A 25,942-nucleotide genomic window follows, 5' to 3' on the forward strand; every position below is an offset into this window, starting at 1 on the left:
GTGTTAATCACGTCATGGTACTGTGGTAAATGTGTTATTGCTATTTTGCTTGACAATGAAGTTGATTACTTACTCCAGTAACAATGCAATCTTATACACAAATGTACTTACCATACTAAATATTCGTTAGACTTTTCAGTAAAAAAGCTTTAAAGTAAAATGTTTTTGATATACCATAAATATATTCAGTAAAAAGGAAAGGTTAATTCCTCCTTCTTTGGACTAAAGATATCGGTGCTCCATGTTGGAGTGCTGTAACGTCAATTTGTACAACAATTTGGCTTCAGTGCGAACACGTTAAACCTTTTGTTGAATCATCGGAACAAAACTTGGTCAACCTCCAGTGGCTTCACACCCACAAAGAACTGATGTAACAACCGCCTTAATTGAGTCCGTACACATCAAAGTTAGGTATTACGGTAAAGGAACAATGTTCTTTTAAGGATAAAACAAGTATCTGCATTTCATGGAGAGAACGTTTTGCGAACGTCTGCTTCATAAAACGTTGTAAACGTGGCGCTAGTGAGATGGTCTGAGATGATAATTTGTGGTCATAATAGTACAAAACTTGTGTTATGGTAAGGTATGTCAGACCTTTAATTGGGGTTTGTTATCGAGGCAATATTTCGAGGATGTTGGTAATCCAGTGTTCAAAACGTCATGGCTCTGTAGCTTTTTGCAACAAGATAACATACTATTGTAAAGCAGTCGTATCAGAAAAATAAAATTGGATTGGCCATCTTCCAATTTTCCAATAGAGATCGTTCGGGAAATTGGGATAGTAGGGATAGGCAATGCGTTCAGAAACGTCAACATTAAACATCTAACGTGCAGGAGCTGGCTTAAAACGTTGGCAAAACTAATGGGGACACATGCCCTCTCACCTATCTGTCAGTTCACAAGTTCAAAGCGACGACACTACAATGCTGGTTGAACATATGTTTTGTTGTGTCATATAATTTGACAGCATTGAATAACGTTTGCTTTAAGTCATGAGAGGGTTGGTCCTCCTATCATTTCAGTTCTTTCAGAAATAAAATGTTAAAAAAATATCAAAATATATACAAATAACAAATATAAAGTATTAGATTGTTGGTACTCCCATAACGTTATGTCCGAGAATGAACAGGTATAATATCACCTCTCTTAGTTTTGATGTTTATTACCGCAGTAGCTTTCATAATACTGGACATGCTTGATAAGGCATTCATATTACCCAGCTAGAATAATTTTACAGGAAATCAAAGTTGAGTTAGAAACAAATGAAAACACCTAGAGTTCTGTTTGCAATATCTCAGCAGTTAAAATTGCCTCATATAAACTACCTCGGCTTTATATTATGAACCTGAGACACGTATTGTAAACTAAAAATATTAATTTCAATCTGAATAAATAAGACCATTAACACCATTAAAACCCCTACTAACGAAACACTCGAAGCCAACTATATCGCCTTAATAGGAGAACGAGTAGAACTTAATTATAAGTGTTCGGTGGCTGCAACTCCGTGGATCACGTCTGTTTCCTGGCAACTGATTTTGCCTGGAGGGCGATCCGTTCCGCTGATTATAGACCAGCGGAAGTATAAAGGATCAAACCCGTATGACCCACACTTAGTCGTCAATGAACTAACGAAGGATGATGAAGGCGAATATGTGTGTACCGTATCCAATTTATGTGGGAAAGGCCAGAGTGCACTTACTAAGCTGAACGTTGAAGGAGGTAAAATCTTACCTGTCTTATTTGATCCTGATTGCTGCAAAAATAGATAAATAAATATATATTATATGGAATTAGGGTTTAAATGTGTAAACTATGTTTCTCGGAACAATTTTTCAAAAATATCAGGTATTATATCCCCTATCTTAGTGTTGACGAGTACATTAGTCATGTTATGCTGGTTTATGACATAAGCTCGGTAGAACCGTTTAGTGTCTAGGTTAGACGAGATGAAACTCGTGTATTTTAAGCAATCATCCTAATGGGGAGTGTTTTTTTCGAAAATTCCCGAACAGAATAATAAGCTATCACCTGAACACACGAATTTAAATTACCGCTGTATATTTCATATAACTGGGCATGCTTGATTAGGCATTCGTATTACCAGGCTAGAATAGTATTACAGGAAATCAAAGTTGAGTTAGAAACAAATGAAAACACCTGGAGTTCTGTCTGCAGTATTTAGGCAGGTGAAATTGTCTCATATAACCTGTCTCGGCTTCATATTATGAACTGAGACAAGCATTTTAAACTAAAAATACTTATCTAACTCTGAATAAATAAGACCATTAACACCATTAAAACCATATTTAATTATCCAGTTCAATCACTAGCCCTTCTGTATGTCTTTGGGTACAATCATACATAATTATATTTTGAAGATTCGACTTTGAACTTGAAATTCCAGATATTCTTTTATTCGGGGGAAAATTTCCACGGATCTGGTTATTAGAACACAATGACGTTTAGAAAGGTTTTAAACATTGCATTTGTTTTAATTGTCAGGTACCCCTACTGTCGAAACGCTCGAAGCCAACTATACCGCCTTAATAGGAGAACGAGTAGAACTTAAGTGTTCGGTGGCTGCAATTCCGTGGATCACGTCTGTGTCCTGGCAACATATTTTGCCTGGAGGGCGATCCGTTCAGCTGAATATAGACCAGTGGAAGTATAAAGGATCAAATCCTTATGACCCACACTTAGTCATCAATGAACTAACGAAGGATGATGAAGGCGCATATGTGTGTACCGTATCCAATTTATGTGGGAAAGGCCAGAGTGCACCTACTAAGCTGAACGTTGAAGGAGGTAAAATCTTAACCCGTCTTATTTGATCCTGATTGCTGCAAAAATAGATAAATAAATATATATTATATGGAATTAGGGTTTAAATGTGTAAACTATGTTTCTCGAACCATTTTTTTAAAAATATCAGGTATTATATCACCTATCTTAGTGTTGACGAGTACATTAGTCATGTTATGCTGGTTTATGACATAAGCTCGGTAGAACCGTTTAGTGTCTAGGTTAGAATAGATGAAACTCATGTATTTTAACCAATCATCCTATAATGGGGAGTGGNCATTTTAAACTAAAAATACTTATCTAACTCTGAATAAATAAGACCATTAACACCATTAACACCATATTTAATTATCCAGTTCAAACACTAGCCCTTCTGTATGTCTTTGGGTACAATCATACATAAGTTATATTTTGAAGATTCGACTTTGAACTTGAAATTTCAGATATTCTTTTATTCGGGGGAAAATTTCCACGGATCTGGTTATTAGAACACAATGACGTTTAGAAAGGTTTTAAACATTGCATTTGTTTTAATTGTCAGGTACCCCTACTGTCGAAACACTCGAAGCCAACTATACCGCCTTAATAGGAGAACGATTAGAACTTAAGTGTTCGGTGGCTGCAACTCCGTGGGTCACGTCTGTTTCCTGGCAACATATTTTGCCTAGAGGGCGTTCCGTTCAGCTGAGTATAGACCAGCGGAAGTATAAAGGATCAAACCCTTATGACCCACACTTAATCATCAATGAACTAACGAAGGATGATGAAGGCGAATATGTGTGTACCGTATCCAATTTATGTGGGAAAGGCCAGAGTGCACCTACTAAGCTGAACGTTGAAGGAGGTAAAATCTTACCTGTCTTATTTGATCCTGATTGCTGCAAAAATAGATAAATACATATATATTATATGGAATTAGGGTTTAAATGTGTAAACTATGTTTCTCGAACGATTTTTCAAAAATATCAGGTATTATATCACCTATCTTAGTGTTGACGAGTACATTAGTCATGTTATGCTGGTTTATGACATAAGCTCGGTAGAACCGTTTAGTGTCTAGGTTAGAATAGATGAAACTCATGTATTTTAAGCAATCATCCTAATGGGGAGTGTTTTTTTTTAAAAAATTCCCGAACAGAATAATAAGCTATCATCTGAACACACAAATTTAAATTACCGCTGTATATTTCATATAACTGGGCATGCTTGATTAGGAATTCATATTACCAGGCTAGAATAGTATTACAGGAAATCAAAGTTGAGTTAGAAACAATTGAAAACACCTGGAGTTCTGTCTGCAGTATTTAGGCAGGTGAAATTGCCTCATATAACCTGTCTCGGCTTCATATTATGAAACTGAGACAAGCATTTTAAACTAAAAATACTTATCTAACTCTGAATAAATAAGACCATTAACACCATTAACACCATATTTAATTATCCAGTTCAAACACTAGCCCTTCTGTATGTCTTTGGGTACAATCATACATAAGTTATATTTTGAAGATTCGACTTTGAACTTGAAATTTCAGATATTCTTTTATTCGGGGGAAAATTTCCACGGATCTGGTTATTAGAACACAATGACGTTTAGAAAGGTTTTAAACATTGCATTTGTTTTAATTGTCAGGTACCCCTACTGTCGAAACACTCGAAGCCAACTATACCGCCTTAATAGGAGAACGATTAGAACTTAAGTGTTCGGTGGCTGCAACTCCGTGGATCACGTCTGTTTCCTGGCAACATATTTTGCCTAGAGGGCGATCCGTTCAGCTAAGTATAGACCAGCGGAAGTATAAAGGATCAACACCGTATGACCCACACTTAGTCATCAATGAACTAACAAAGGATGATGAAGGCGAATATGTGTGTACCGTATCCAATTTATGTGGGAAAGGCCAGAGTGCACCTACTAAGCTGAACGTTGAAGGAGGTAAAATCTTACTTGTCTTATTTGATCCTGATTGTTGCAAAAATAGATAAATAAATATATATTATATGGAATTAGGGTTTAAATGTGTAAACTATGTTTCTCGAACGATTTTTCAAAAATATCAGGTATTATATCGCCTATCTTAGTGTTGACGAGTACATTATGCATGTTATGCTGGTTTATGACATAAGCTCGGTAGAACCGTTTAGTGTCTAGGTTAGAATAGATGAAACTCATGTATTTTAACCAATCATCCTAATGGGGAGTGTTTTTTTTCGAAAATTCCCGAACAGAATAATAAGCTATCATCTGAACACACAAATTTAAATTACCGCTGTATATTTCATATAACTGGGCATGCTTGATTAGGAATTCATATTACCAGGCTAGAATAGTATTACAGGAAATCAAAGTTGAGTTAGAAACAATTGAAAACACCTGGAGTTCTGTCTGCAGTATTTAGGCAGGTGAAATTGCCTCATATAACCTGTCTCGGCTTCATATTATGAAACTGAGACAAGCATTTTAAACTAAAAATACTTATCTAACTCTGAATAAATAAGACCATTAACACCATTAACACCATATTTAATTATCCAGTTCAAACACTAGCCCTTCTGTATGTCTTTGGGTACAATCATACATAAGTTATATTTTGAAGATTCGACTTTGAACTTGAAATTTCAGATATTCTTTTATTCGGGGGGAAATTTCCACGGATCTGGTTATTAGAACACAATGACGTTTAGAAAGGTTTTAAACATTGCATTTGTTTTAATTGTCAGGTACCCCTACTGTCGAAACACTCGAAGCAAACTATACCGCCTTAATAGGAAAACGAGTAGAACTTAAGTGTTCGGTGGCTGCAACTCCGTGGATTACGTCTGTTTCCTGGCAACATGTTTTGCCTGGAGGGCGATCCGTTCAGCTAAGTATAGACCAGCGGAAGTATAAAGGATCAAACCTGTATGACCCACACTTAGTCATCAATGAACTAACGAAGGATGATGAAGGCGCATATGTGTGTACCGTATCCAATTTATGTGGGAAAGGCCAGAGTGCACCTACTAAGCTGAACGTTGAAGGAGGTAAAACCTTACCTGTCTTATTTGATCCTGATTGCTGCAAAAATAGATAAATACATATATATTATATGGAATTAGGGTTTAAACGTGTAAACTATGGTTTTTGGACGATTTTTCAAAAATATCAGGTATTATATCACCTATCTTAGTGTTGACGAGTACATTAGTCATGTTATGCTGGTTTATGACATAAGCTCGGTAGAACCGTTTAGTGTCTAGGTTAGAATAGATGAAACTCATGTATTTTAAGCAATCATCCTATAATGGGGAGTGTTTTTTTTTCATAATAAGCTATCGCCTGAACACACAAATTTAAATTATCGTTGTATATTTCATATAACTGGGCATGCGTGATTAGGAATTCATATTACCAGGCTAGCATAGTATTACAGGAAATCAAAGTTGAGTTAGAAACAATTGAAAACACCTGGAGTTCTGTCTGCAGTATTTAGGCAGGTGAAATTGCCTCATATAACCTGTCTCGGCTTCATATTATGAAACTGAGACAAGCATTTTAAACTAAAAATACTTATCTAACTCTGAATAAATAAGACCATTAACACCATTAACACCATATTTAATTATCCAGTTCAAACACTAGCCCTTCTGTATGTCTTTGGGTACAATCATACATAAGTTATATTTTGAAGATTCGACTTTGAACTTGAAATTTCAGATATTCTTTTATTCGGGGGAAAATTTCCACGGATCTGGTTATTAGAACACAATGACGTTTAGAAAGGTTGGCCAGAAGCAAACTGGGATGGAGGGCTACCAAGTACGTTCAAATAAATGACCTTCATCTATTTTCAAGGTCACAGGGGTCAAATATGTTAAAACACTTTAAACAACTTCTTCTCAATAACCAAACTGCCCAGGGAGATGATATTTGGTCAGTAGCATGCTAAGGTGAAGGGTTACCAAGGTTGTTCAAATGAATGACCTTCAATTATATTCAAGGTCACAGGAGTCCATTGTCTTAAAAAACCTTTAAATAACTTCTTCTGAATAACCAAACTGCCCAGGGAGATGATATTTGGTCAGTAGCATGCTAAGGTGAAGGGTTACCAAGGTTGTTCAAATGAATGACCTTCACCCATATTCAAGGTCACAGGGGTCAAATTTGTTTAAAATCTTTACACAGCCTCTTATGAATAACCATGGGTCCCAGGATGTTTATACTTTGCAAGTTGCATCCTGAGATGAAAGGCTATACAATGTGTTCAACATAATTACTTTGTTCGACTTTCAATCACAGGGGTGAAATGTTTAAAAAAAAAATAAGAGTCTTTTGAAAGAATTTTAATCATAAATACTGATATTTTGCCTGTAGCTTTATTTTAGATCACTTTTAAGGTTACAAGTGTGAGTTTTATACCAGGTGAGCGATACAGGCCCATTGGGCCTCTTGTTACAAATTTTCTTTACTGTCAATGTCATTTAACAACGTTTCACTTCCTTTAATACTTTTTGTATAGACAACAACGGAACTAGGATTTTGAAAATAATTTTAGTTTGATTGAAGAGAAAAGAATGTTAAATATAATCTTTTGACACTTAAAGCAAATTGATTTTCGATATGTTTTTATCATGTAATTACTTTAACACTAGGTCCTCCTGTGCTGATTATGAACCCAAACTCTCACTCAAAAACAGAAGGAGATGTTGCTGTTCTGAAATGTAATGTTATTGCAAAACCAACAGCAACCGTTGTCAAATGGTCGAAAGGAGGAGAATTTATTGCAATCGACAATGATAAATACATCGGTGGTGCAGTAACTTGTCCATCACTTGTTATTACTAATGCCGAAAAAGGATATGGCGAAGGCGTTTACACTTGTGTGGCAGAAAATAGCGTGGGACAAGGAAAACAAGAAGTGAACTTGACTATACAAAATAGAACAGAGGAATCTGAAAAAATTAAGAAATATATTTTTTTGTAAATGTTGTCAAAAGTGTCAAACGTTAATAAATAATGATTGTTAAAAACGTATTAAAAATAATGTCATTAAAACGCTTTATGCACTCCATAGGCAAACATTAAACGAGATAAATGTAGTTATCGAAATTGATAGAGCTGTCCCACACGGACGTTCCATGTCGTATCCTGCATACGAAGATGGCGACTTTCTTCAAAATAAATGCGTTATCTTAACCAGCTTGAACGTAAGTCAAATGCTCATTTCAAAAATCGTTTTTCAACGTATTGTTTCCAGGTCAAATCGAGGAGCCCATCCCAGACATGGTTACCAAGGAACGTATTGTAAGCCGACATGGACAAATGGTGAACGATTTATCTGACATTATCTGTCCTGAAGAAAAAGACCAATGGGCCAAATTCACAGAATTGCTAAAAGCGTTTGTGCCTACGAGAGAACTTTCAAAAAGCTTCCACAAAATTATAGACTACCTCATGCAGCAGGAAATGATCACATACGGTCATTATGACAAGCTGGCTGAGGTTGTTTATCAAACACATAAAAACGACTTAGACATCATTAGGAAGGCAGAAGCTGATATAAGAGTACTGGAGAGAGGTAATCATCTCTTATAAAACAATATATCTGATTTAATGTAATTATTATATATATCATTAATATCAACTTTTTATGATGAACTTATGACAAAGAAAAACAAACTATTGATTAATAGCTAATGATTTCATTGGTTAAATTATTGTTACATTTACATTGTATCCATCCAATGAGTTTAATATAGTTAATCAATAATCTCCACGGAATGTGAACTGAATGATGCTCTTGTATTCTTGTGAAGACGACTTTGTCGTATTTATGTGAGATTTTATTTTATCATTCTTATCATTTCTTATGTCCAAGGAGTGACCAGCGAAGAACCAGTCGTCATTGAATGCGTCTATGGTGGTGAATACAAATCAGAATTACTAAATAAATGGGTCAGTCAAATAAAAGCAGTGTCGCCACAGCTCAAACGCAGAATTACATGGAGCGGTTGTTCAGGTATTATTACCATTATGATTCTTAAAAGAAATATAATTGACGTAACGAACATATCGAAAAATATATGAAAAAAACAAAAAAACTATAAGTTTAATGGAATAAATTAAGCTAGAAATAAAGATAAGTAACGTAAATGAGAGCTGATTTGGAGCAATTTTTAAGTCATAATTAAACCAGGTTCCCCATTTATGCAATATAAATTAAAACAAAACACAGACAAATGTTAGTTACTATATGTTATACACTTCCATGGAGCACACATACAGAAAAAAAATCCCTCTTCAAATAACAAAGATACCATGGTAGGAAGGCTGTCCCAGAATGTAGATAATGCAAGTGAATTGTTTTATCTTGTTAACTGAGTGACTCCTGACATATGTTTTAATCAATACATTCAAACATTACCTTTGTAATATTTGCATTAATTAAAAATGCAGATGATGAGTAGACAAACATTTAAGCTAAAAACTTTCTAACGTTTCGAATGTGTAAATATATATCAGAATTGATATGATGTAAACTATTGATGAGTAAATTTAAAGTTGAATATGCTTCGTTATAGCACAATTAAGATGTATGTCTTTGCTGCAATATCCAGTAAAACATAAAAGTTATATTTCTTTACATCACTGTTATTTCATTATTTTAAAGTCATTTAACCAACACATTAATAGAAGTGAGTCGATTAATGGCCTTTTGACATTTATGGTATATATAACTTTTCATATATCATATTTAAAACACTGCTTTACTTTTCAGGTTCAATTGTCCTTAGGTTGACAATCAGCGGGGCAGAGACGCCACACGAACTGTCTGCATTGTACCTAGCAGAGAAGGTGAAAGTGTATCTACAAAAAGAAAGGATTGTATTGAAGGATGAATCTGGCGAACCTCTGAAACTACAGACTACACCGAAAGTAATGATACCGACAAAAGGTTAGTGGATTCCGAAAAATGACAATTGATTAGCCTAAATTGTGATTTTTCCGGTTTGGTTTTAGCAAAATATACAGAATTCAATGCAAGTTCTATAAAGATAACCCTCTCAATTACAATAAAAGGGGTAACAGTATAAATTGTTCCGGTCTTCATTGAAGGCCCGTCAATATATGATGTGGCGTCCGCCTGTCATCCATCTTTTATTTCAACAGTCACTTGTAATCAATGTTGTATAAACAGAGTATGTACCCGGCTGGGATAAACCTATCTTCTTGTGTTTAATGTAATCTTTCCCAACTTAAGGGTAAGACATAAAAGCAAATTTAACTCGCGGGATAAGATTCTTAAATATCAAGCCATAGCTTCTGGGTCAGACATTAAACATTTTACCCTGAGGGTTGCATTTTTTCTTTTTTTACTCCTAAAGTGTTTATTTCATAATTCCAAGCAGATATTGTTGACGTGACTTTATGCAATTGTTATGGTCGGGAGAATCCCCAGTTCTTATCTAAGGTAACGATCGAGATATCTTTCCCTGACCGGAAGTGTGGATATATCTGTTTAATCGGGGTAGAAAAAAGATGATAATCAAATATGATCTGGACCACTGTGGGAAGAGAGTGTTCATTATCGTATAAATAGAGAGTTTTTCCCTAATCTGCGGCAAGTAAGGGCGGTGTCCATTTTGTTGTTATTTGAAATTCGTCTCAATCTTTACGATTGGTCATAGACCATGTCTAATCTGGACAATTGTGGGCCAAGGATGCTTGTTGTTTTGATTTGTTCTGTCAACACTTCCACGATAATAGCAATGAGAAGGTTAAACGCTTTCCATACAGTTAGTATGATGCAAGTATCATTGATAATACAATAGTCTTAATAAGATACAGTTAAATTCCTATCTATATTTAGTATATTTTTGGGGGGTGGGATAGGGAATGGTTTACGTATCTTAACTAAGACCCATCCGGCTATACTTTTTGACTTCGTAAACTATATACAATTTCGATTTCAGAAACACCAACCGTACGCTTTAGTAAAGGATATTACCAATTCGCAGAAGGTGAAACTGCTATTGTGAGATGTGCTATGGTCCTAAACTCGGAGGTCGAATGTATTGAGTGGTTTAGGGTAAAAGATGGAACATATCATGCTATCCGCATTAACAATAAAAAATACTTTGGCGGACCAAAATCTCCATCCCTTTGTATCAGCGATTTGAACGAAGATGACAGAGGAATGTATATCTGCAGGATAAGCAATGGTGCAAGTAAAGCTGAAAGCGATATTGCGTATATCGAAATACAAAGTTCAGGTGAGTTGTAGAGTACCTGGTCTGTTCCTTACAGAAATGCATAAGTGGTATATATAACTGTAAAGCTAACATGTGTTTTGGCGTTGGTTAGGTAATTCACTGTTGGTTCACAGGCTAACACCGAATATCATTGTTTGCATAGTAGATGACAATGCCGACTTAAACGGGTTTGGAAAGAAGCAACTTAATGAAGATTTTAATCAAGCTGGGAAATATTACATTATTATGTGCGATTTTAATATCGTCTTAACATTATGTCAATGTGAGTGTCAAGTGTATTTAAGTGAATTACTTAATATGTCATGATTTAACCAGTGGGTATTGTAAATGAAGGTCACTTATGTCAGTTAAACAATGATCTTCACATTTACTGCTGGACACAAATTTGGAACATTGTTTACTGGGATTATAGAGTAAAGTGAGATCGGTGTAATTAATTATATATTACGCTGATAAAGGCTTTGCCAGGCAGGTACTTCCGATATTTATATATATACCGTACATGTAACTGCGCCTCAATATCACTTTGTCGATTGCTCATACGTTCAAAACCTTTCTCTGTATAAATACATGTAATTGTATATTTCTATCGATTTAGAAACGACTGTTAAAAATCAAATAACAATTTATTTATTTTATCAAGTTTAATTGCTCATTTAATTCCTCATTCTCCTTAATATAACAAAAGTAACCTATTTTGACACTTGTTATAGTCCTATTTGAGTTGCTAGGATGCAAAATTAACCATTTGTAATCGTCATGCCTATATCGTGCAACATATGTAGGGCAGAACTCTAACAGTTTAAATTCCTACGAAGTTTTTAGTTCAGCTTTGTGTCAAATGTTTCTTCTCCTTTCATCCCATCTGCATACTCTTGAGGTATCATGACCCTAGGTTTGAAAATTATCAATTACAGATTGTATTTAAGAAAATCAATGCAAGGTAATGTCCTGCTTAGTGACAACGTACAAATCATATATCATATCATATTTTAATGCAGCTCTTCGTTATAACAAATCCAAAAACTTCATTTTTAGCCCACCATCATCTGATGGTGGGCTATTCAAATCACCCTGCGTCAGTGGTCCGTCGTCCGTCGTCCGTCCGTAAACAATTCTTGTTATTGGTATTTCTCAAGAAGTACCAGAGGGATCTTTCTCAAATTTTATATGCAGGTTCCCCTTGGTCCTTATAATTAATTAGCTGTGCAGGGCAACTTTTGAGACTGATCGGATAAACAACATGGCCGACAGGCAGCAATCTTGGATTGATCATAAAAACAAAATGGATTAAAAGAAGAACTAAACAGATCTTTCTCATATTGCAATGATCGATTCTATTTCTTTCACATTAAGTACTGTACTAGTAAATATGTGAAATGACAAAATCCCCTTTGAAGGTTGGCTTTCATTAACATCAGTATTAAGTTTAGATCAAAAGTTACCTCAAGGTGCATTTACTGTTAACATGCAGATTAGAAAAAAGATCGAACTGACAAAGAACTAATGAAGATGGTACAAAGGTGGGCGCCAAGATCCCTCTGGGATCTCTTGTCATATTTAGGAGCCAAAAACAGCTTTTTCAAGTTCAACAGTCTTATGAAAGATCTTCTGAGATCAATTGTACCTTAAGTAATGTAGCTAAAGTCCATTACTGCTACCTTGAATTTGAACTGTCCAAGGTCCATTCCCTGAAGGTCAAATAAAAAACGTCCGAAAAATCCCAACCCCAAAACATCAGCATTCTTGTTACTGATTTTCGTTCAAGAAAAACAGTAAAAAGGCTGTACACACTGATATCGTTGAGGCATGTTGTTTCTGTAATATTGAACCTTCATTTCTCATGATTTAGGCAGCCTAATCCTTTTTATACGCCCGTCGAAGACGGGGACGTATTATGTTATCACGTGAGCGGGCGGGCGGGCATGCGATGTCCGCTCGATATCTCGAGTAATTATTAACGGATTAACGTCAAACTTCACAACAAGGTCAATTACCATGAAAGCCCGGACAAGTTCGATAACCGCCATTATCCGACCATAATTTCTTGAGTTATGCCCCTTTTCTTGCCGAAACAGTGTCCGCTCGATATCTCAAGTAATTATTAACGGATTAACTTCAAACTTCACAACAAGGTCAATTACCATGAAACCTCGGGCAAGTTCGATAACTGCCATTATTNAAAGATATACTGTACACACAAGAAGAATAACTTCACAGTGGTACAATTTTACATAAAACTTTGATTCATAACAAATTAACAGTAAATCCTTCTGTACAATATGATGGGAACTTTGTCTTTATTTTGTTCTCCATTCCAAAAATAATATATATATATCTTTTGTCTTAGCTTTCAGTACTTTCAGTACTTTGATTATAAAATATATTTGTTACCTCTAGATGGAGGCAGTCCGATGGAGATGGATGTCAGTAAAGCGAAGAAGGAATTTGGTTTTGATTTGGATACACGCCCGGGCATTAGAGGTATGACTCAAACCTATTTCATCATACTGATTACTATGTTTGCTTTTCATTGCATACATCTTGATGATGGCATTACCATGGTGGATGAAATTAGATCAATGAAGAAGGATATCGGTACAATGAAACAGGATATTGCCACTATGAGGCAGATTGTCAGTCCTGTGAAGACAGACTCTACTACTGATCATGATAACGAAACGTGTAACGAGGGTACGATAAAATCTATGCTATTGTGACTAGATGGTGCGTTGTGTAACATTATCATAATAATACCCTAAAGCTCAAGGTCAGGGTAAAGAGTATTCGTTTATTGTAATAATTATCTGGACTATGTCTTCGAAAAAGCTGAACATTTATTATTTATTTATCTCACATATATGTTTATCATGGCTAAATGGTTTGCTGTGAAAACTCTATTTGTCTATCCTAAAGGTCAATGTCAGATGATGGAGTCGAATGTTAAATAATTTCAACGCTTCTTTAGTTTATATCTTTGAATTTCAAATTATTTTCTAATGTCAATGCTATTTTAATAAAATACATATTTTACCTCTAGATGTAGTCATTCCGATGGAAATGGATGTCAGAAGAGTAAAGAAGGAATTTGGTTTTGAGTTGGATACACGCCCGCGTATTAGAGGTATGATTCAAACCTATTTCATCATACTGATTTACCTACAAAGTAAGATATATACTTGACACAAGGTTTATTCGTTCGTTGGACAGCTTGTTAACACCTTGTCAGGGCCATATCTTTTGAATTACTGGTAATGTGACATAAATAGGCAATAAATGGCGTCAAAACTTTTGAGTTTGTGCCAGTAAAATAAAAGTTGATGCAACACATCAAAAATGCCCATGCAATTATCAAAATGCTTTTTCTGGTTTGTTACGTCTGATAAGTTAAACCTTTTTTTCAAATGAAAAAAAAAAAGAGCGAAAGTGTATCGGAACACTCTGAATTCGTTCTCTGTAGGCTTAGGTAAAATAAAAACGAAGTCAAAGATTAAATGTTTATACTGCAGTAATAAACCATAAAAGAACCAAATTGTGATAAAATGGAGTGTTACACGTACTGCACATTCAGGTTCAAATCTAAACCTTGCTCCAATTTTTTTTTCCGTGACGTATATCGACTGATGACAGACAACAAGGAGTTTCTTGAGATGAAATCTGATGACAATTGTGGACAAGTTTTAATGTCGCCAATCATTACGTCTTAGTGGAGTAGCTATTTCTTTTTTGAATGAAGGTCAATGTTGATCCTGATGCTCATTAGCAAGCCTTGTTGTTTTTCTGTCGATATCCTGGCTATTTCTATGGGGACTTGACACTACCGGGATTTTACTATATTTATATGACGGGTGTCGTTGATCAAGCAGAAGACTCTTACCTTTCCAAAACATTTTCATAATTATTGTTATTAAGTTTTCTAGCGGTTAGGGTCATATCACTGATTGTGCAGTTAGTAATGTTCTAGAATAACAAGAAGGTATAAATAGGATCTCTTTGTTATGCTGTAGCTGACTTATATATTTCATGTTTCAACTTTGTCAATACTTTCGATGTATGACCTATCTAAATATTTTGAACTAGTTTCATCGATTTGAGTTTTAATTAATGTTTTGTTGGTGCTTCGATAATCTCCTAATGTTTTTGTTTTTGCAATTATTGCTTTTATGAGAACAACAAGAAGTAGTATCATGACTGTCTCTTCGGAATTGTGCTTATTACTGGAGTCAAATGTTAAATTATGTCAACGCTTCTTCAGATTATATCTTTGAATTTCAGATTATTTTCTAATGTCAATGTTATTTTTATAAAATACATTTGTTACCTCTAGATGTAGTCATTCCGATGGAGATGGATGTCAGTAAAGCGAAGAAGGAATTTGGTTTTGATTTGGATACACGCCCGGGCATTAGAGGTATGACTCAAACCTATTTCATCATACTTATTTACCTACGAAGTAAGATATATACTTGACTCAAGATTTGTTGTACAGCCCGTTAACACCTTGTCGGGGCCATATCTTCTGAATTACTGGTAATGTGACATGAATAGGCAATAAATGGCGTGGAAACTTTTGGGTTTGTGCTAGTTAGATAAAGTTTGATGCAACAGATCAAGAATACCCAATCATCAACATTTTTATTTTGTTTCCAATTGTGCTTATTACTGGAGTAAAATGTTAAATGATTTCAACGCTTCTTCAGATTATATCTTTGAATTTCAGATTATTTTCAAATGTCAATTNAATCTTCAAACAACTTCTTCTCAATAACCAAAAGGCCCAGGGTGATGATATTAGGCCAGTAGCTAGCTGAGGTGAAGGGCTACAAAGTTTGTTCAAGAGAATGACCTTCACCCATATTCAAGGTCACAGGGGTCAAATATGTTAAAAACTTTAAACAACTTCTTCTGAATAACCAAAATGCCCTGGGTGATGATATGTAGTCAGTAGCATACTAGGATCAAGGGCTACCAAGTTTGTTTAAATGTATGACATTGAATCATATTCAAGGTCACAAGGAGCAAATATGTTTAAAATATTTTAACAACTTGTTCTGAATAACCAAAAGGCTCAGGATGTAGATATTTATGCTGGGATCAAGGACTACTATGTTTGTTAAAGTGAATGACTTTGACTTATATTCAAGGTCACATGGGTCAAATTTGTTTAAAATCTTTAAACAACCTCTTTTGAATAACCATGGGTCCCAGGATGTTTATACTTTGCAAGTTGCATCCTGAGATGAAAGACTATACAATGTGTTCAACATAATGACTTTGTTCGACTGTCAATCACAGGGGTGAAATGTTCAAAAAAAATAACGGTCTTTTGAACGAATTTTAATCATAAATACTGATATTTTGCCTGTAGCTTTATTTTAGATCACTTTTAAGGTTACAAGTGTGAGTTTTATACGAGGTGAGCGATGCAGGCCCATTGGGCCTCTTGTTTCTATTTCTTAAAAGTACTGGATGGATCTTTATCAATACATAGGCTTCCCTTGGTCTCAAGATGTACATGTTTACTTTAGAGACTGATTGAAATAACAAAATGGACGACAGGTGCCATCTTGAATTAAACGGGTTTGTAAGCTCTCTTCCTCAGAAGGTTATCAGAGGGATATTTTCAAAATTGTATACATGTACGTATGTTCCCCTTGTTACAAAAAAAATCAGGATCACATATCAATGTGACTACATGTCAGGGTAACATGTGTGTGACATACAACCTCAGTCGAAATGACAGGATCATATAGCTCTATAACATACAACCTCAGTCAAAATGTCAGGATCATATAGCTTTATAACATACAACCTCAGTCAAAATGTCAGGATCATATACAGTGGCTCTATAACATACAACATCAGTAGAAATGACAGGATCATATAGCTCTGTAACATACAACCTCAGTCGAAATCACAGGATCATATAACTCTAACATACAACCTCTGTTAAAATGACAGAATCATATAAGTCTATAACATACAACTTCTGTCAAAATTTCAGAATCATATAGCTCTAAAACCTACAGCCTTTGTCAAAATCCTAGGTTCATTTAGCTCTATAACATAAAACCTGTGTCAGAATATCAGGATCATATAGCTCTATAACATGCAACCTCTGTCAAAATATCTTGGCAACTTCGTTCAATATGTTATGGAGACGGTAATAACATATAGAAAAAACATATGAATATTAAAATCAACTTATCAACTTTAAGTGTAGTACCTTGCGTGTGTGCATGTTTCAGGGTATCGAAATCGAAGTGATTGTAACTTTTTATAGAACACTGAAACTAATTTCACATGGCAGCGGGGGCATTTATGTCTTACAGACATTTTCTAGTTTTATTAGCCCATCATCATCTGATCAGACTGATGGTCTGCTATTTAAATCACCCTGCTTCCGACTGGTCCGTGGTCCGTCCGTCTGTCCTTAAACATTTCTTGTTATCGCTATTTCTTAGGAAATTTTTCTCAAATTTTATATGTAGGTTCCTCTTCGTTCCTAGTTGTGCAGAGCAACTTTTGAGATTGATCAGATAAACAACATGGCCGACAGGCAGCAATCTTGGATTTTGAAAGTGAATGTTTGTTATCGCTGTTTCTCAGTGAGAGAGATCTTTCTCATATCTTATATGTAGGATTTACTTTTGAGACTGATCAGATGAACAAAATGGCAGACAGGCTTCGATATTTGACCATGCAGGTTTGTAAGTACTTTTTCGCAGGAATATCTTGAGGGATCTTTCTCAAATTTGATATGCAAGTTTCCCTTGATCCCCTGTTTTGCATATTACATTTTGAGACTGATCATAAAAACAATAAAGCAAAAGGAAGAACTAAACAGATCTTTCTCATATTGCAACGATCAATTCTATTTCTTTCACATTAAGTACTGTACTAGTAAATATGTGAAATGACAAACTCACTTTGAAGGTTGTCTTTTATACACAGCAGTATTAAGTTTAGATCAAAAGCTACCTTAAGGTGCATTTACTGTTAACATGACTCGATGAAACAGATTAGAGAAAATAGGAGAAAAGAACTGACAAAGAACTAATGAAGATGGTACAATGGTGGGTGCCAAGATCACTCTAGGATCTCTTGTTTGCGAACGACCGTTGAGCTTATGCCATGGCGCAGCGTCCGTCATCTGTCAACCTTTCCTAAAATTTGCATCCTTGGGGAAAGGGGAACACATTTTGTATGAATAGTGGGTCGGGCCCCCATGGGGGCTGAGCGGCGGGGCCAAATAGGGGAAAATTAAAGCAAATTCCTTAAAATCCGTCTCCTTCTGAAGGAATGAAAGGATTTGTTCCATATTTGGTCAGAAGCATCCTTATGGGATGGGGAACCTGGGGGCTGAAGGGCGTGGCCTTATAGGGGAAATACAGCAAATTTGAATTCTTTAAAATCCTTCCTCTTCTGTAGGAATGAAAGGATTGGTTCCATATTTGGTCAGAACTAATGAAGATGGTACAATGGTGGGTGCCAAGATCACTCTAGGATCTCTTGTTTGCGAACGACCGTTGAGCTTATGCCATGGCGCAGCGTCCGTCATCTGTCAACCTTTCTTAAAATTTGCATCCTTGGGGAAGAGGGCACAAATTTGTATAAATTGTTGGTCTTGCCCCCCTGGGGGCTAAGGGATGGGGCCAAATAGGGGAAATATAGCAAATTCTTTAAAATCCTTCTACTTGTGTAGGAATGAAAGGATTTGTTCCATATTTGGTGTAGAGCAAGTGAGCTTATGTCTTGCTTCGTTGTCTGTGCGTCAACTTTTCCTTTAAAACGCTACTAGTCCTGAACGGCCAAGTAGATTTTGACTAAATTTAGCCTGGATCATCATTAGGCCAAGGGGACTCAATTGTGTATAAACCATAGGTATGCCCCCTCTAGGGACGGAGAAGCGGGACACAATAGGGGTAATACAAGTTAAACCTTTAAACATCCTTCTTCAATGGTAGGGATTAAGGGATTTTATCCTTATATAGTCTGGATCATTCTTGGTCCAAGGGGACTCAATTTGGTCAAAATGGTGGGTATGACCCTTGTAAGGGCAGAGGGGTGGGGCCCAATAGGGTTAATAGAGGTAAACATTTAAAATCCTTTCTTCTACTGTTTGGATTAGGGGATATTATCTTAATTTGGTCTGGAGCATCCTTGGGCAAAGGGGAACCAATTTTGTACTACCGCCATTTTGAAAAAACGATTTCAAACTTTAAGTCAAGTTCAACTGGGCCGATTTAACTGAAACTTGGTCTAGGAATGATCAACTCCTTGTCCCGACAAAAAATAACTTAACGTTATATTTTACAATTTTTTACTTAAATTTTAATAGGGATGGTTGACATCATTATATCCACTTCATATTTCAACAATAAAAATTAATACTGTATGACTCAGTTGACCGTTAAGGTCCATGGGCCTGTTGTTTCTTATGTCATGGTGCGGCGTCCGTTGACCGTCTGTCCGTCCTCCGTCAACTTTTCCTTTAAACAACTTCTTCTTAAGAATGGTCAGGTCTAGAGTCATGATATTAAGCTGAAAGCTTCTTTGGTAGGAGCTTGATAAAATTTCAGAACGAAAATGACTTTGACCTACATTCAAGGTCAAAGGACTCAAATGTGTCAAACATTTCAAACGAAAGAAGAAATAAAACGTATATAATCTTCATATTTGCCTGGTGGCTTCGTATGATAGAGCCCGACAAAGTTTGAGAACGATAATGGCTTTGACCTTCTTTCAAGGTCACAGCAGTCAAATATGTCAAACTCTTCAAAGAACTTCTTCTGAAGAACTAAAAGGTATGGAATCTTCATATTTGGCTGGTTGCTTTCTTCGATAGAACCAGACAATGTTTGAGAATGAATAAAACCTTGACCTACTTTAAAGGTCACAGTGGTCTAATATGAGAAGCGGTTCAAACGACTTCGTCTGAAGAACTGAAAGGTATAGAATCTTCATAATTGGCTGGTGGTTTCTTGGATAGAGCCAGACAAAGTTTGAGAACGAAAATGACCTTGAACTACTATCAAGGTCACAGGGTCGAAAATATCAAATACTTAAATGACTTCTTCTGAGGAACTGAAAGGTATAGAACCTTCATATTTAGCTTTGTTCGTAAGAGCCCAACAAAGTTAAGTTTGAGAACAAAAATGACCTTGACCTACTTGAATTTCAAGGTCACAAAGGTCAAAAGTGTCAAAAACTTAAAACAACTTCTTTTGAAGAACTGAAAGGTATAAAGTCTTGGTATTTGGCTGGTGGCTTCTAGGGATTGAGCTTGCGAATGAAAATTACCTGACCCACTTTTAAGGTCACAGGGGTCAAAAGTGTCAAACTTATTATACAACCTTTTCTGAATAATTGAAATGCATAGAATCATATTATTTGGCTGTTTGCTACTTAGAATTGAACCCGACAATGTTTGCGAATGAACTACAAACAGCTTCTTTTGAAGAAGTGAAAGGCATGGAGTCGTGATATTTTACAAGTAACTTCCTTAGATGGAGCCCAACAAAGTTTGATAATGAAAATGACTTTTACCTACTTTATCCTATAGCTTTATCTTAATCTAATTTGATATAGAGTATGCTTGGCCCAACATGATTTCGTGTTGTAGAAATCATGCCCCATCCCAATTGGGACAGGAGATCAGTAACATATTTATTTAATATTTTGCTATGACTGCTTAAAGCGCTACAGACCCTCTGGGCCTCTTGTTAAAAATACCTCTTGCCCTAATGAGAATTCATGTCAATGACAGCACTTCTATTTATGTAAGGATAACAAGAATTCAGCATTTTGCCTATAGTTATGCAATTCATAAAAAACAACATTTGTCATAGTGACAAAATTAGCATAGGACATAAAACGTTTAAGTTAATGTACAATTTTAGTTTCATGTTTAGGATTTCCAACATGGGACTGGGTAATACATGTAGTTCCTGTAAGGGAAATGAAGAGCAAAGAAGGTTAAAGATCATCTTCAGAAGATCTAATAAAGATCCTTTCATGGGGGGTGCCAAGATCCTTCTAGGATTTCTTGTTAGACTGACCAGAAGAACAAGATTGCTGCCATTGATCCATCTTGGATTTGACAGTACAAGTTTGTTATCCCTATTTCTGAATTCTTCACAGATAGCTCTGATAAATTCAAATGTATATTCTCCTAAACCAGGTCAAAAGACAGCCTCATTTTGAAAGAATAATGTCAATTACAACAGTATGAGGTTTGGATCACCAGTTAGCCAGCAGAGTACATAAAGGGCATGTCTCGGATAAACATGGATAATGGATTCAACCTGCCCAACACTTCTACATCTACATGTATATATAAATTTATAAACTACATTTTGTTTAGAAGACTGATTTTATTTTATGCCAAATTTAGTGCTGATTTTTTAAAAGTTTTGAAACATGTAATATTACAGGGGTTATTCATTGTATACNACTTGAATCGTGGTTTCTGTTGGGAAGTGTTTTTTTCGGAATTCCAGTGTCAGGTTTCTGTTGACGTATTTGTAAAAAATCGACTTAAGCTTCAGTTAGGGTTCCACTTGTAATGTTTCTACAATCAAAAGAGAGTGGGATATATATAAAGATTCACCACAACGTTAAATACACAAAGTTGAACTCTGAATATAAATCTTAATGAAGCAATAGCACACAGAACTGTAGGAAAACATTTACACAATAGAGGCCCACAAGGATTTTCCACCCAAAAAAAAACAGCAATCAAATTATATACAGGTCACAGAGGGTTAAAGACACAATGAACACATCTATAAGTGCGACAGACATTAAAATCTGACAGATGTATCAAGTTAGCGTGACAACTGTTAGGTCTATACGTTTTTTATGATCTTTTCAGGTCTATACAAAGCCAACTCAGAGGAACTCATGAAGGAGCGAATTGCACATGAGCATGCAAAAATGGTTACGAAATTATCCGAATATATTTCCCCAAAACTGGATACTTGGTCAAAATTCAGAGAGTTAATACGTTGGGCTTTACCTACGGCATACCTTGAAGAGGACTTGAACTCTATCGTAGAAAGCCTAATGAAGAAACATCATATTGATTATGGTCAATACCAAACATTGTATGAAGCTGTCGACAAATTTGACAGGAATCCATCAATCATCATTAAGAGTGCAGAAGCACGTATAAAAGCAATAAGAGATGGAGGTAAGCACCTATAAAACTAAAACCCACTAGTTGTTTATGAGGTACTGATCACAACCCTTACATTTATTTGTCGTACACTTTTCATATTGAAGTCCCATTGCACAGGGACATCTGTTTTTCTGATGTTTTTACGTTTGTTTTAGTCTCTCGATCACCTTGCTAGATTTTCATATCAACATGATATTTGCTTTGCTCAAGTGACCTATTCTAATTGCTTTCCGTCCTTTGTCGTCGGTCGTGCGTAAACATTTTACATTTTCAACTTCTTCTAAAGAACCGGCGCCGGAAATTTTTCAAACTTTTTATTCGTTCTCCCTTGGGGAGGGGGTAAAGTTTACTATAGTTTTTTATAGGGAAATAACTCTTTGGGGTATATTTTGACAATTTTCTGCAGGAAATTATTTTTTACTTGGAGGAAGATAAATCAAATTGTAAAAATGAGATTCCTACCCCAAACCCTGGGGCCAGGGGGAAATGAAGAGCAAAGAAGGTTAAAGATCATCTTCAGAAGATCTAATAAAGATCCTTTCATGGTGGGTGCCAAGATCCTTCTAGGATTTCTTGTTAGACTGACCAGAAGAACAAGATTGCTGCCATTGATCCATCTTGGATTTGACAGTACAAGTTTGTTATCCCTATTTCTGAATTCTTCACAGATAGCTCTGATAAATTCAAATGTATACTCTCCTAAACAGTTAAAAGACAGCCTCATTTTGAAAGAATAATGNTGAATAAATAAAGCATACATGGTGATTGCTTGTTGATGTGAATGACCTTGACATACTTTCATAGTCACATCTGGTCCATAGTGCATAAATCTTTAAAAGTCATCTTCTCTAAACAAATGGTATCGGGTGGTGATATTTTTCTGAATGTGTGCTTGAAAATTTGATATTTTGTAAATAATACCTGCAGCCTGTTTCAATTTTTAGCTCACCTGGCCCGAACGGCCGAGTGAGCTTATGGCATGGTGCGGCGTCAATTGTCCCGCAGCCGGCCGGCGTCAACTTTTTATTTTTAACAACTTCTTCTCAGTAACAAAAGGCCTAGGGTGATGATATTTGGCCAGAAGCATGCTGGGATGAAGGGCTACCAAGTTTGTTCAAATAAATGACCTTCATCCATTTTCAAGGTCACGGGGAAAAATATGTTAAAATATTTAATCAACTTCTGAATAACCAAGAGGCCTAGGGTGATGATATTTGGCCAGTAACATGCTGGGATTCAAGGGCCTCTTGTGTTAAAATTTAACAAAGGTCCTGTTCCTGATAGGCTAGCAATCTTTACACTGTCAGCATCTCCAGCATAGATTACATAGAAGCAGCTGCTTACCACAACCCTGACCCCTTAATGTGCCCTAGCCATGGCAGGTCATTTGGCCAAACTTATGCACTCAACAGAGAAACATGGCCCAATTAGGTATCTGTTCATGTAGTGGCAGTAAGCTTGACTCTCTGCTATCATTTTCAATAGCAGATACATATGTACATATATATATATCTAATAAGTTTGCTTATTTAATTTGTGTCTAAAATTGAATAAGCACATTCATATGTTTCAACTGGATTTGAATAACGAAGAATATCAAAGTTAAAAGTTCAGATTTTATGGTTGAACTAACAATTCTTTGAACCATTAAGTTCAGGCCTTGCTCAGGTGTTACAAAAAGTTGAAAGTTCAAATTCTCACTGTATCCTAGCTATTGTAATGTATTCTGGTCAAAGGTATAATAAATTAGTCACATATTCTGTTTTATTTCCCATACACATACAACATGACTGAACCCATTATTCAGACCATGCTGGTACTGGATAATTATTCTAAATATCATATACATATCACAAAATATTCCATACATACCTTCACATGAGCTAAAGTAGTGTATTGGTGTTTCCTTCTCTTGCATTTATATCCACACTTTTATCATAAACCTCCAAATGGAAAATAATGTTCCTTCTCCTTACAAAACTCTATCAGTTATCACTAATAATCACTTGCAGCTTCAAAACTTTGACTGTAGAAACTGATCAATCACTGACCAGGATACTGGACTGGGTACTGTGGCCAAGTTCCGGATGTGAGATTGTTATCATATGATCTATACAGACTATACAATCTATATAGACTTGCTTAAGTCGGTTGAAATACTTTTGAACATTACAATTAATAGACTGTCAGATTTATTCCATTTGTTGTATGTTGAGACTAAACATAATTTGTTAAACCTGAATTAATATAAAATAGCATACATGTTCCAAATGCATTACATTTGCACCAATGATATAAAATGTTTTTGGTTCTTTTTCATACAATACTAAAAGTGCTGGACTGAGAGGTACAAAATACCAAAATCAGTTCCTACAAAACATACTGGAATCTGATAGTGGAATACAGTCTACTTAGTATGTACATAGTAGAGTACAGTTCACAGTTGACATTGTGGGTGATTGTACCTGTTGTGTCGGTAGTGGAATACAGTCTACTTAGTATATACATAGTAGAGTACAGTTCACAGTTGACATTGTGGGTGATTGTACCTGTTGTGTCGGTAGTGGAATACAGCCCACTTAGTATATACATAGTACAGTACAGTTCACATTCGAGAAAGTTGATGATTGTACATGTTGTGTCAGTATTGGAATACAAATCACTTAGTATATACATAGTAGAGTACAGTTTACAGTTGAGGTAGTGGATGATTGAACCTGTTGTGTTGGTAGTGGAATACAGAGTACTTAGTATATACATAGTAGAGTACAGTTCCCAGTTGACATTGTGGGTGATTGTACCTGTTGTGTCTGTTGTGGAATACAGTCTACTTAGTATATACATAGTAGAGTACAGTTTATAGCTGAGATTGAGGGTGACTGGTGTACCTGTTGTGTGGGTAGTAAAATACAGCCCACTTCAAATAAATATAGTAGAGCACAGTTCACAGTTGAGATTGTGGGTTATTGCATGTTGTACATGTTGTACATGTTGTATCGGTTGTGGAATACAGCCTACTTGGTATTGTCGTGAATTTGGTGTGTGTTATTCACACACCGTCACAACAAGTAGTTGTAAATGCTCTCAGCTCCTGAAATCAAAGACAAGGTGGAGGAAAATCACTCACGTATTGTATGTTCGATTCAAGATGTATAAGAGACCGCGCCGATACGTCACAGCGATGTTGTCGCGTAGCTCACGAGATCTCGTGTCGGCACGGTCCAAGGGAGATAACTCTCCCGAAATTCACCATACTATATACATAGTACAGTACAGTTCACAGTCAAGATTGTAGGTGATTGTACCTGTTGTGTCGGTAGTGGAATACAGTCCACTTATGTACATACAAAGTAGAGTACAATTCACAGTTGAAGATTGTAGGTGATTGTACCTGTTGTGTCGGTAGTGGAATACAGCCCACTTATGTACATACAAAGTAGAGTACAATTCACAGTTGAAGTAGTAGGTGATTGTACCTGTTGTGTCGGTAGTGGAATACAGCCCACTTAGTACATACAAAGTAGAGTACAATTCACAGTTGAAGATTGTAGGTGATTGTGCCTGTTGTGTCGGTAGTGGAATACAGTCCACTTATGTACATACAAAGTAGAGTACAATTCACAGTTGAAATAGTGGGGGATTGTACCTGTTGTGTCGGTAGTGGAATACAATCCACTTAGTACATACAAAGTAGAGTACAATTCA

General features: G+C 35.9%; 1 protein-coding gene across 1 annotated transcript; it reads left to right on the forward strand.

Moving 5' to 3' along the window:
* The first annotated feature begins 1,111 nt into the window (after window positions 1-1,111).
* On the forward strand, window positions 1,112-22,325 carry LOC110457927 (basement membrane-specific heparan sulfate proteoglycan core protein-like). The gene is made up of 11 exons (XM_021509399.1): window positions 1,112-1,129; window positions 1,398-1,722; window positions 2,506-2,808; window positions 3,347-3,649; window positions 4,436-4,738; window positions 5,524-5,826; window positions 8,040-8,360; window positions 8,661-8,801; window positions 9,561-9,737; window positions 10,756-11,055; window positions 21,932-22,325. The coding sequence occupies exons 1-11, from the start codon at window positions 1,112-1,114 to the stop codon at window positions 22,261-22,263; spliced, it is 2,826 nt and encodes a 941-aa protein (XP_021365074.1). The 3' UTR covers window positions 22,264-22,325.
* Window positions 22,326-25,942: the final 3,617 nt, after the last annotated feature.

The sequence above is a fragment of the Mizuhopecten yessoensis genome, unplaced genomic scaffold (genome assembly GCF_002113885.1).
Source record: "Mizuhopecten yessoensis strain PY_sf001 unplaced genomic scaffold, ASM211388v2 scaffold9377, whole genome shotgun sequence".
NCBI classification, from domain to species: Eukaryota; Metazoa; Mollusca; class Bivalvia; order Pectinida; family Pectinidae; genus Mizuhopecten; species Mizuhopecten yessoensis.

What these genes read in the sequence shown, in the direction of transcription:
- LOC110457927 (XM_021509399.1), top strand. An exon ending in TATAAGAGTACTGGAGAGAG is followed by an intron (nt 8,361 to 8,660) that starts GTAATCATCTCT and finishes CTTATGTCCAAG; the next exon opens with GAGTGACCAGCGAAGAACCA. An exon ending in AGTAATGATACCGACAAAAG is followed by an intron (nt 9,738 to 10,755) that starts GTTAGTGGATTC and finishes TTTCGATTTCAG; the next exon opens with AAACACCAACCGTACGCTTT.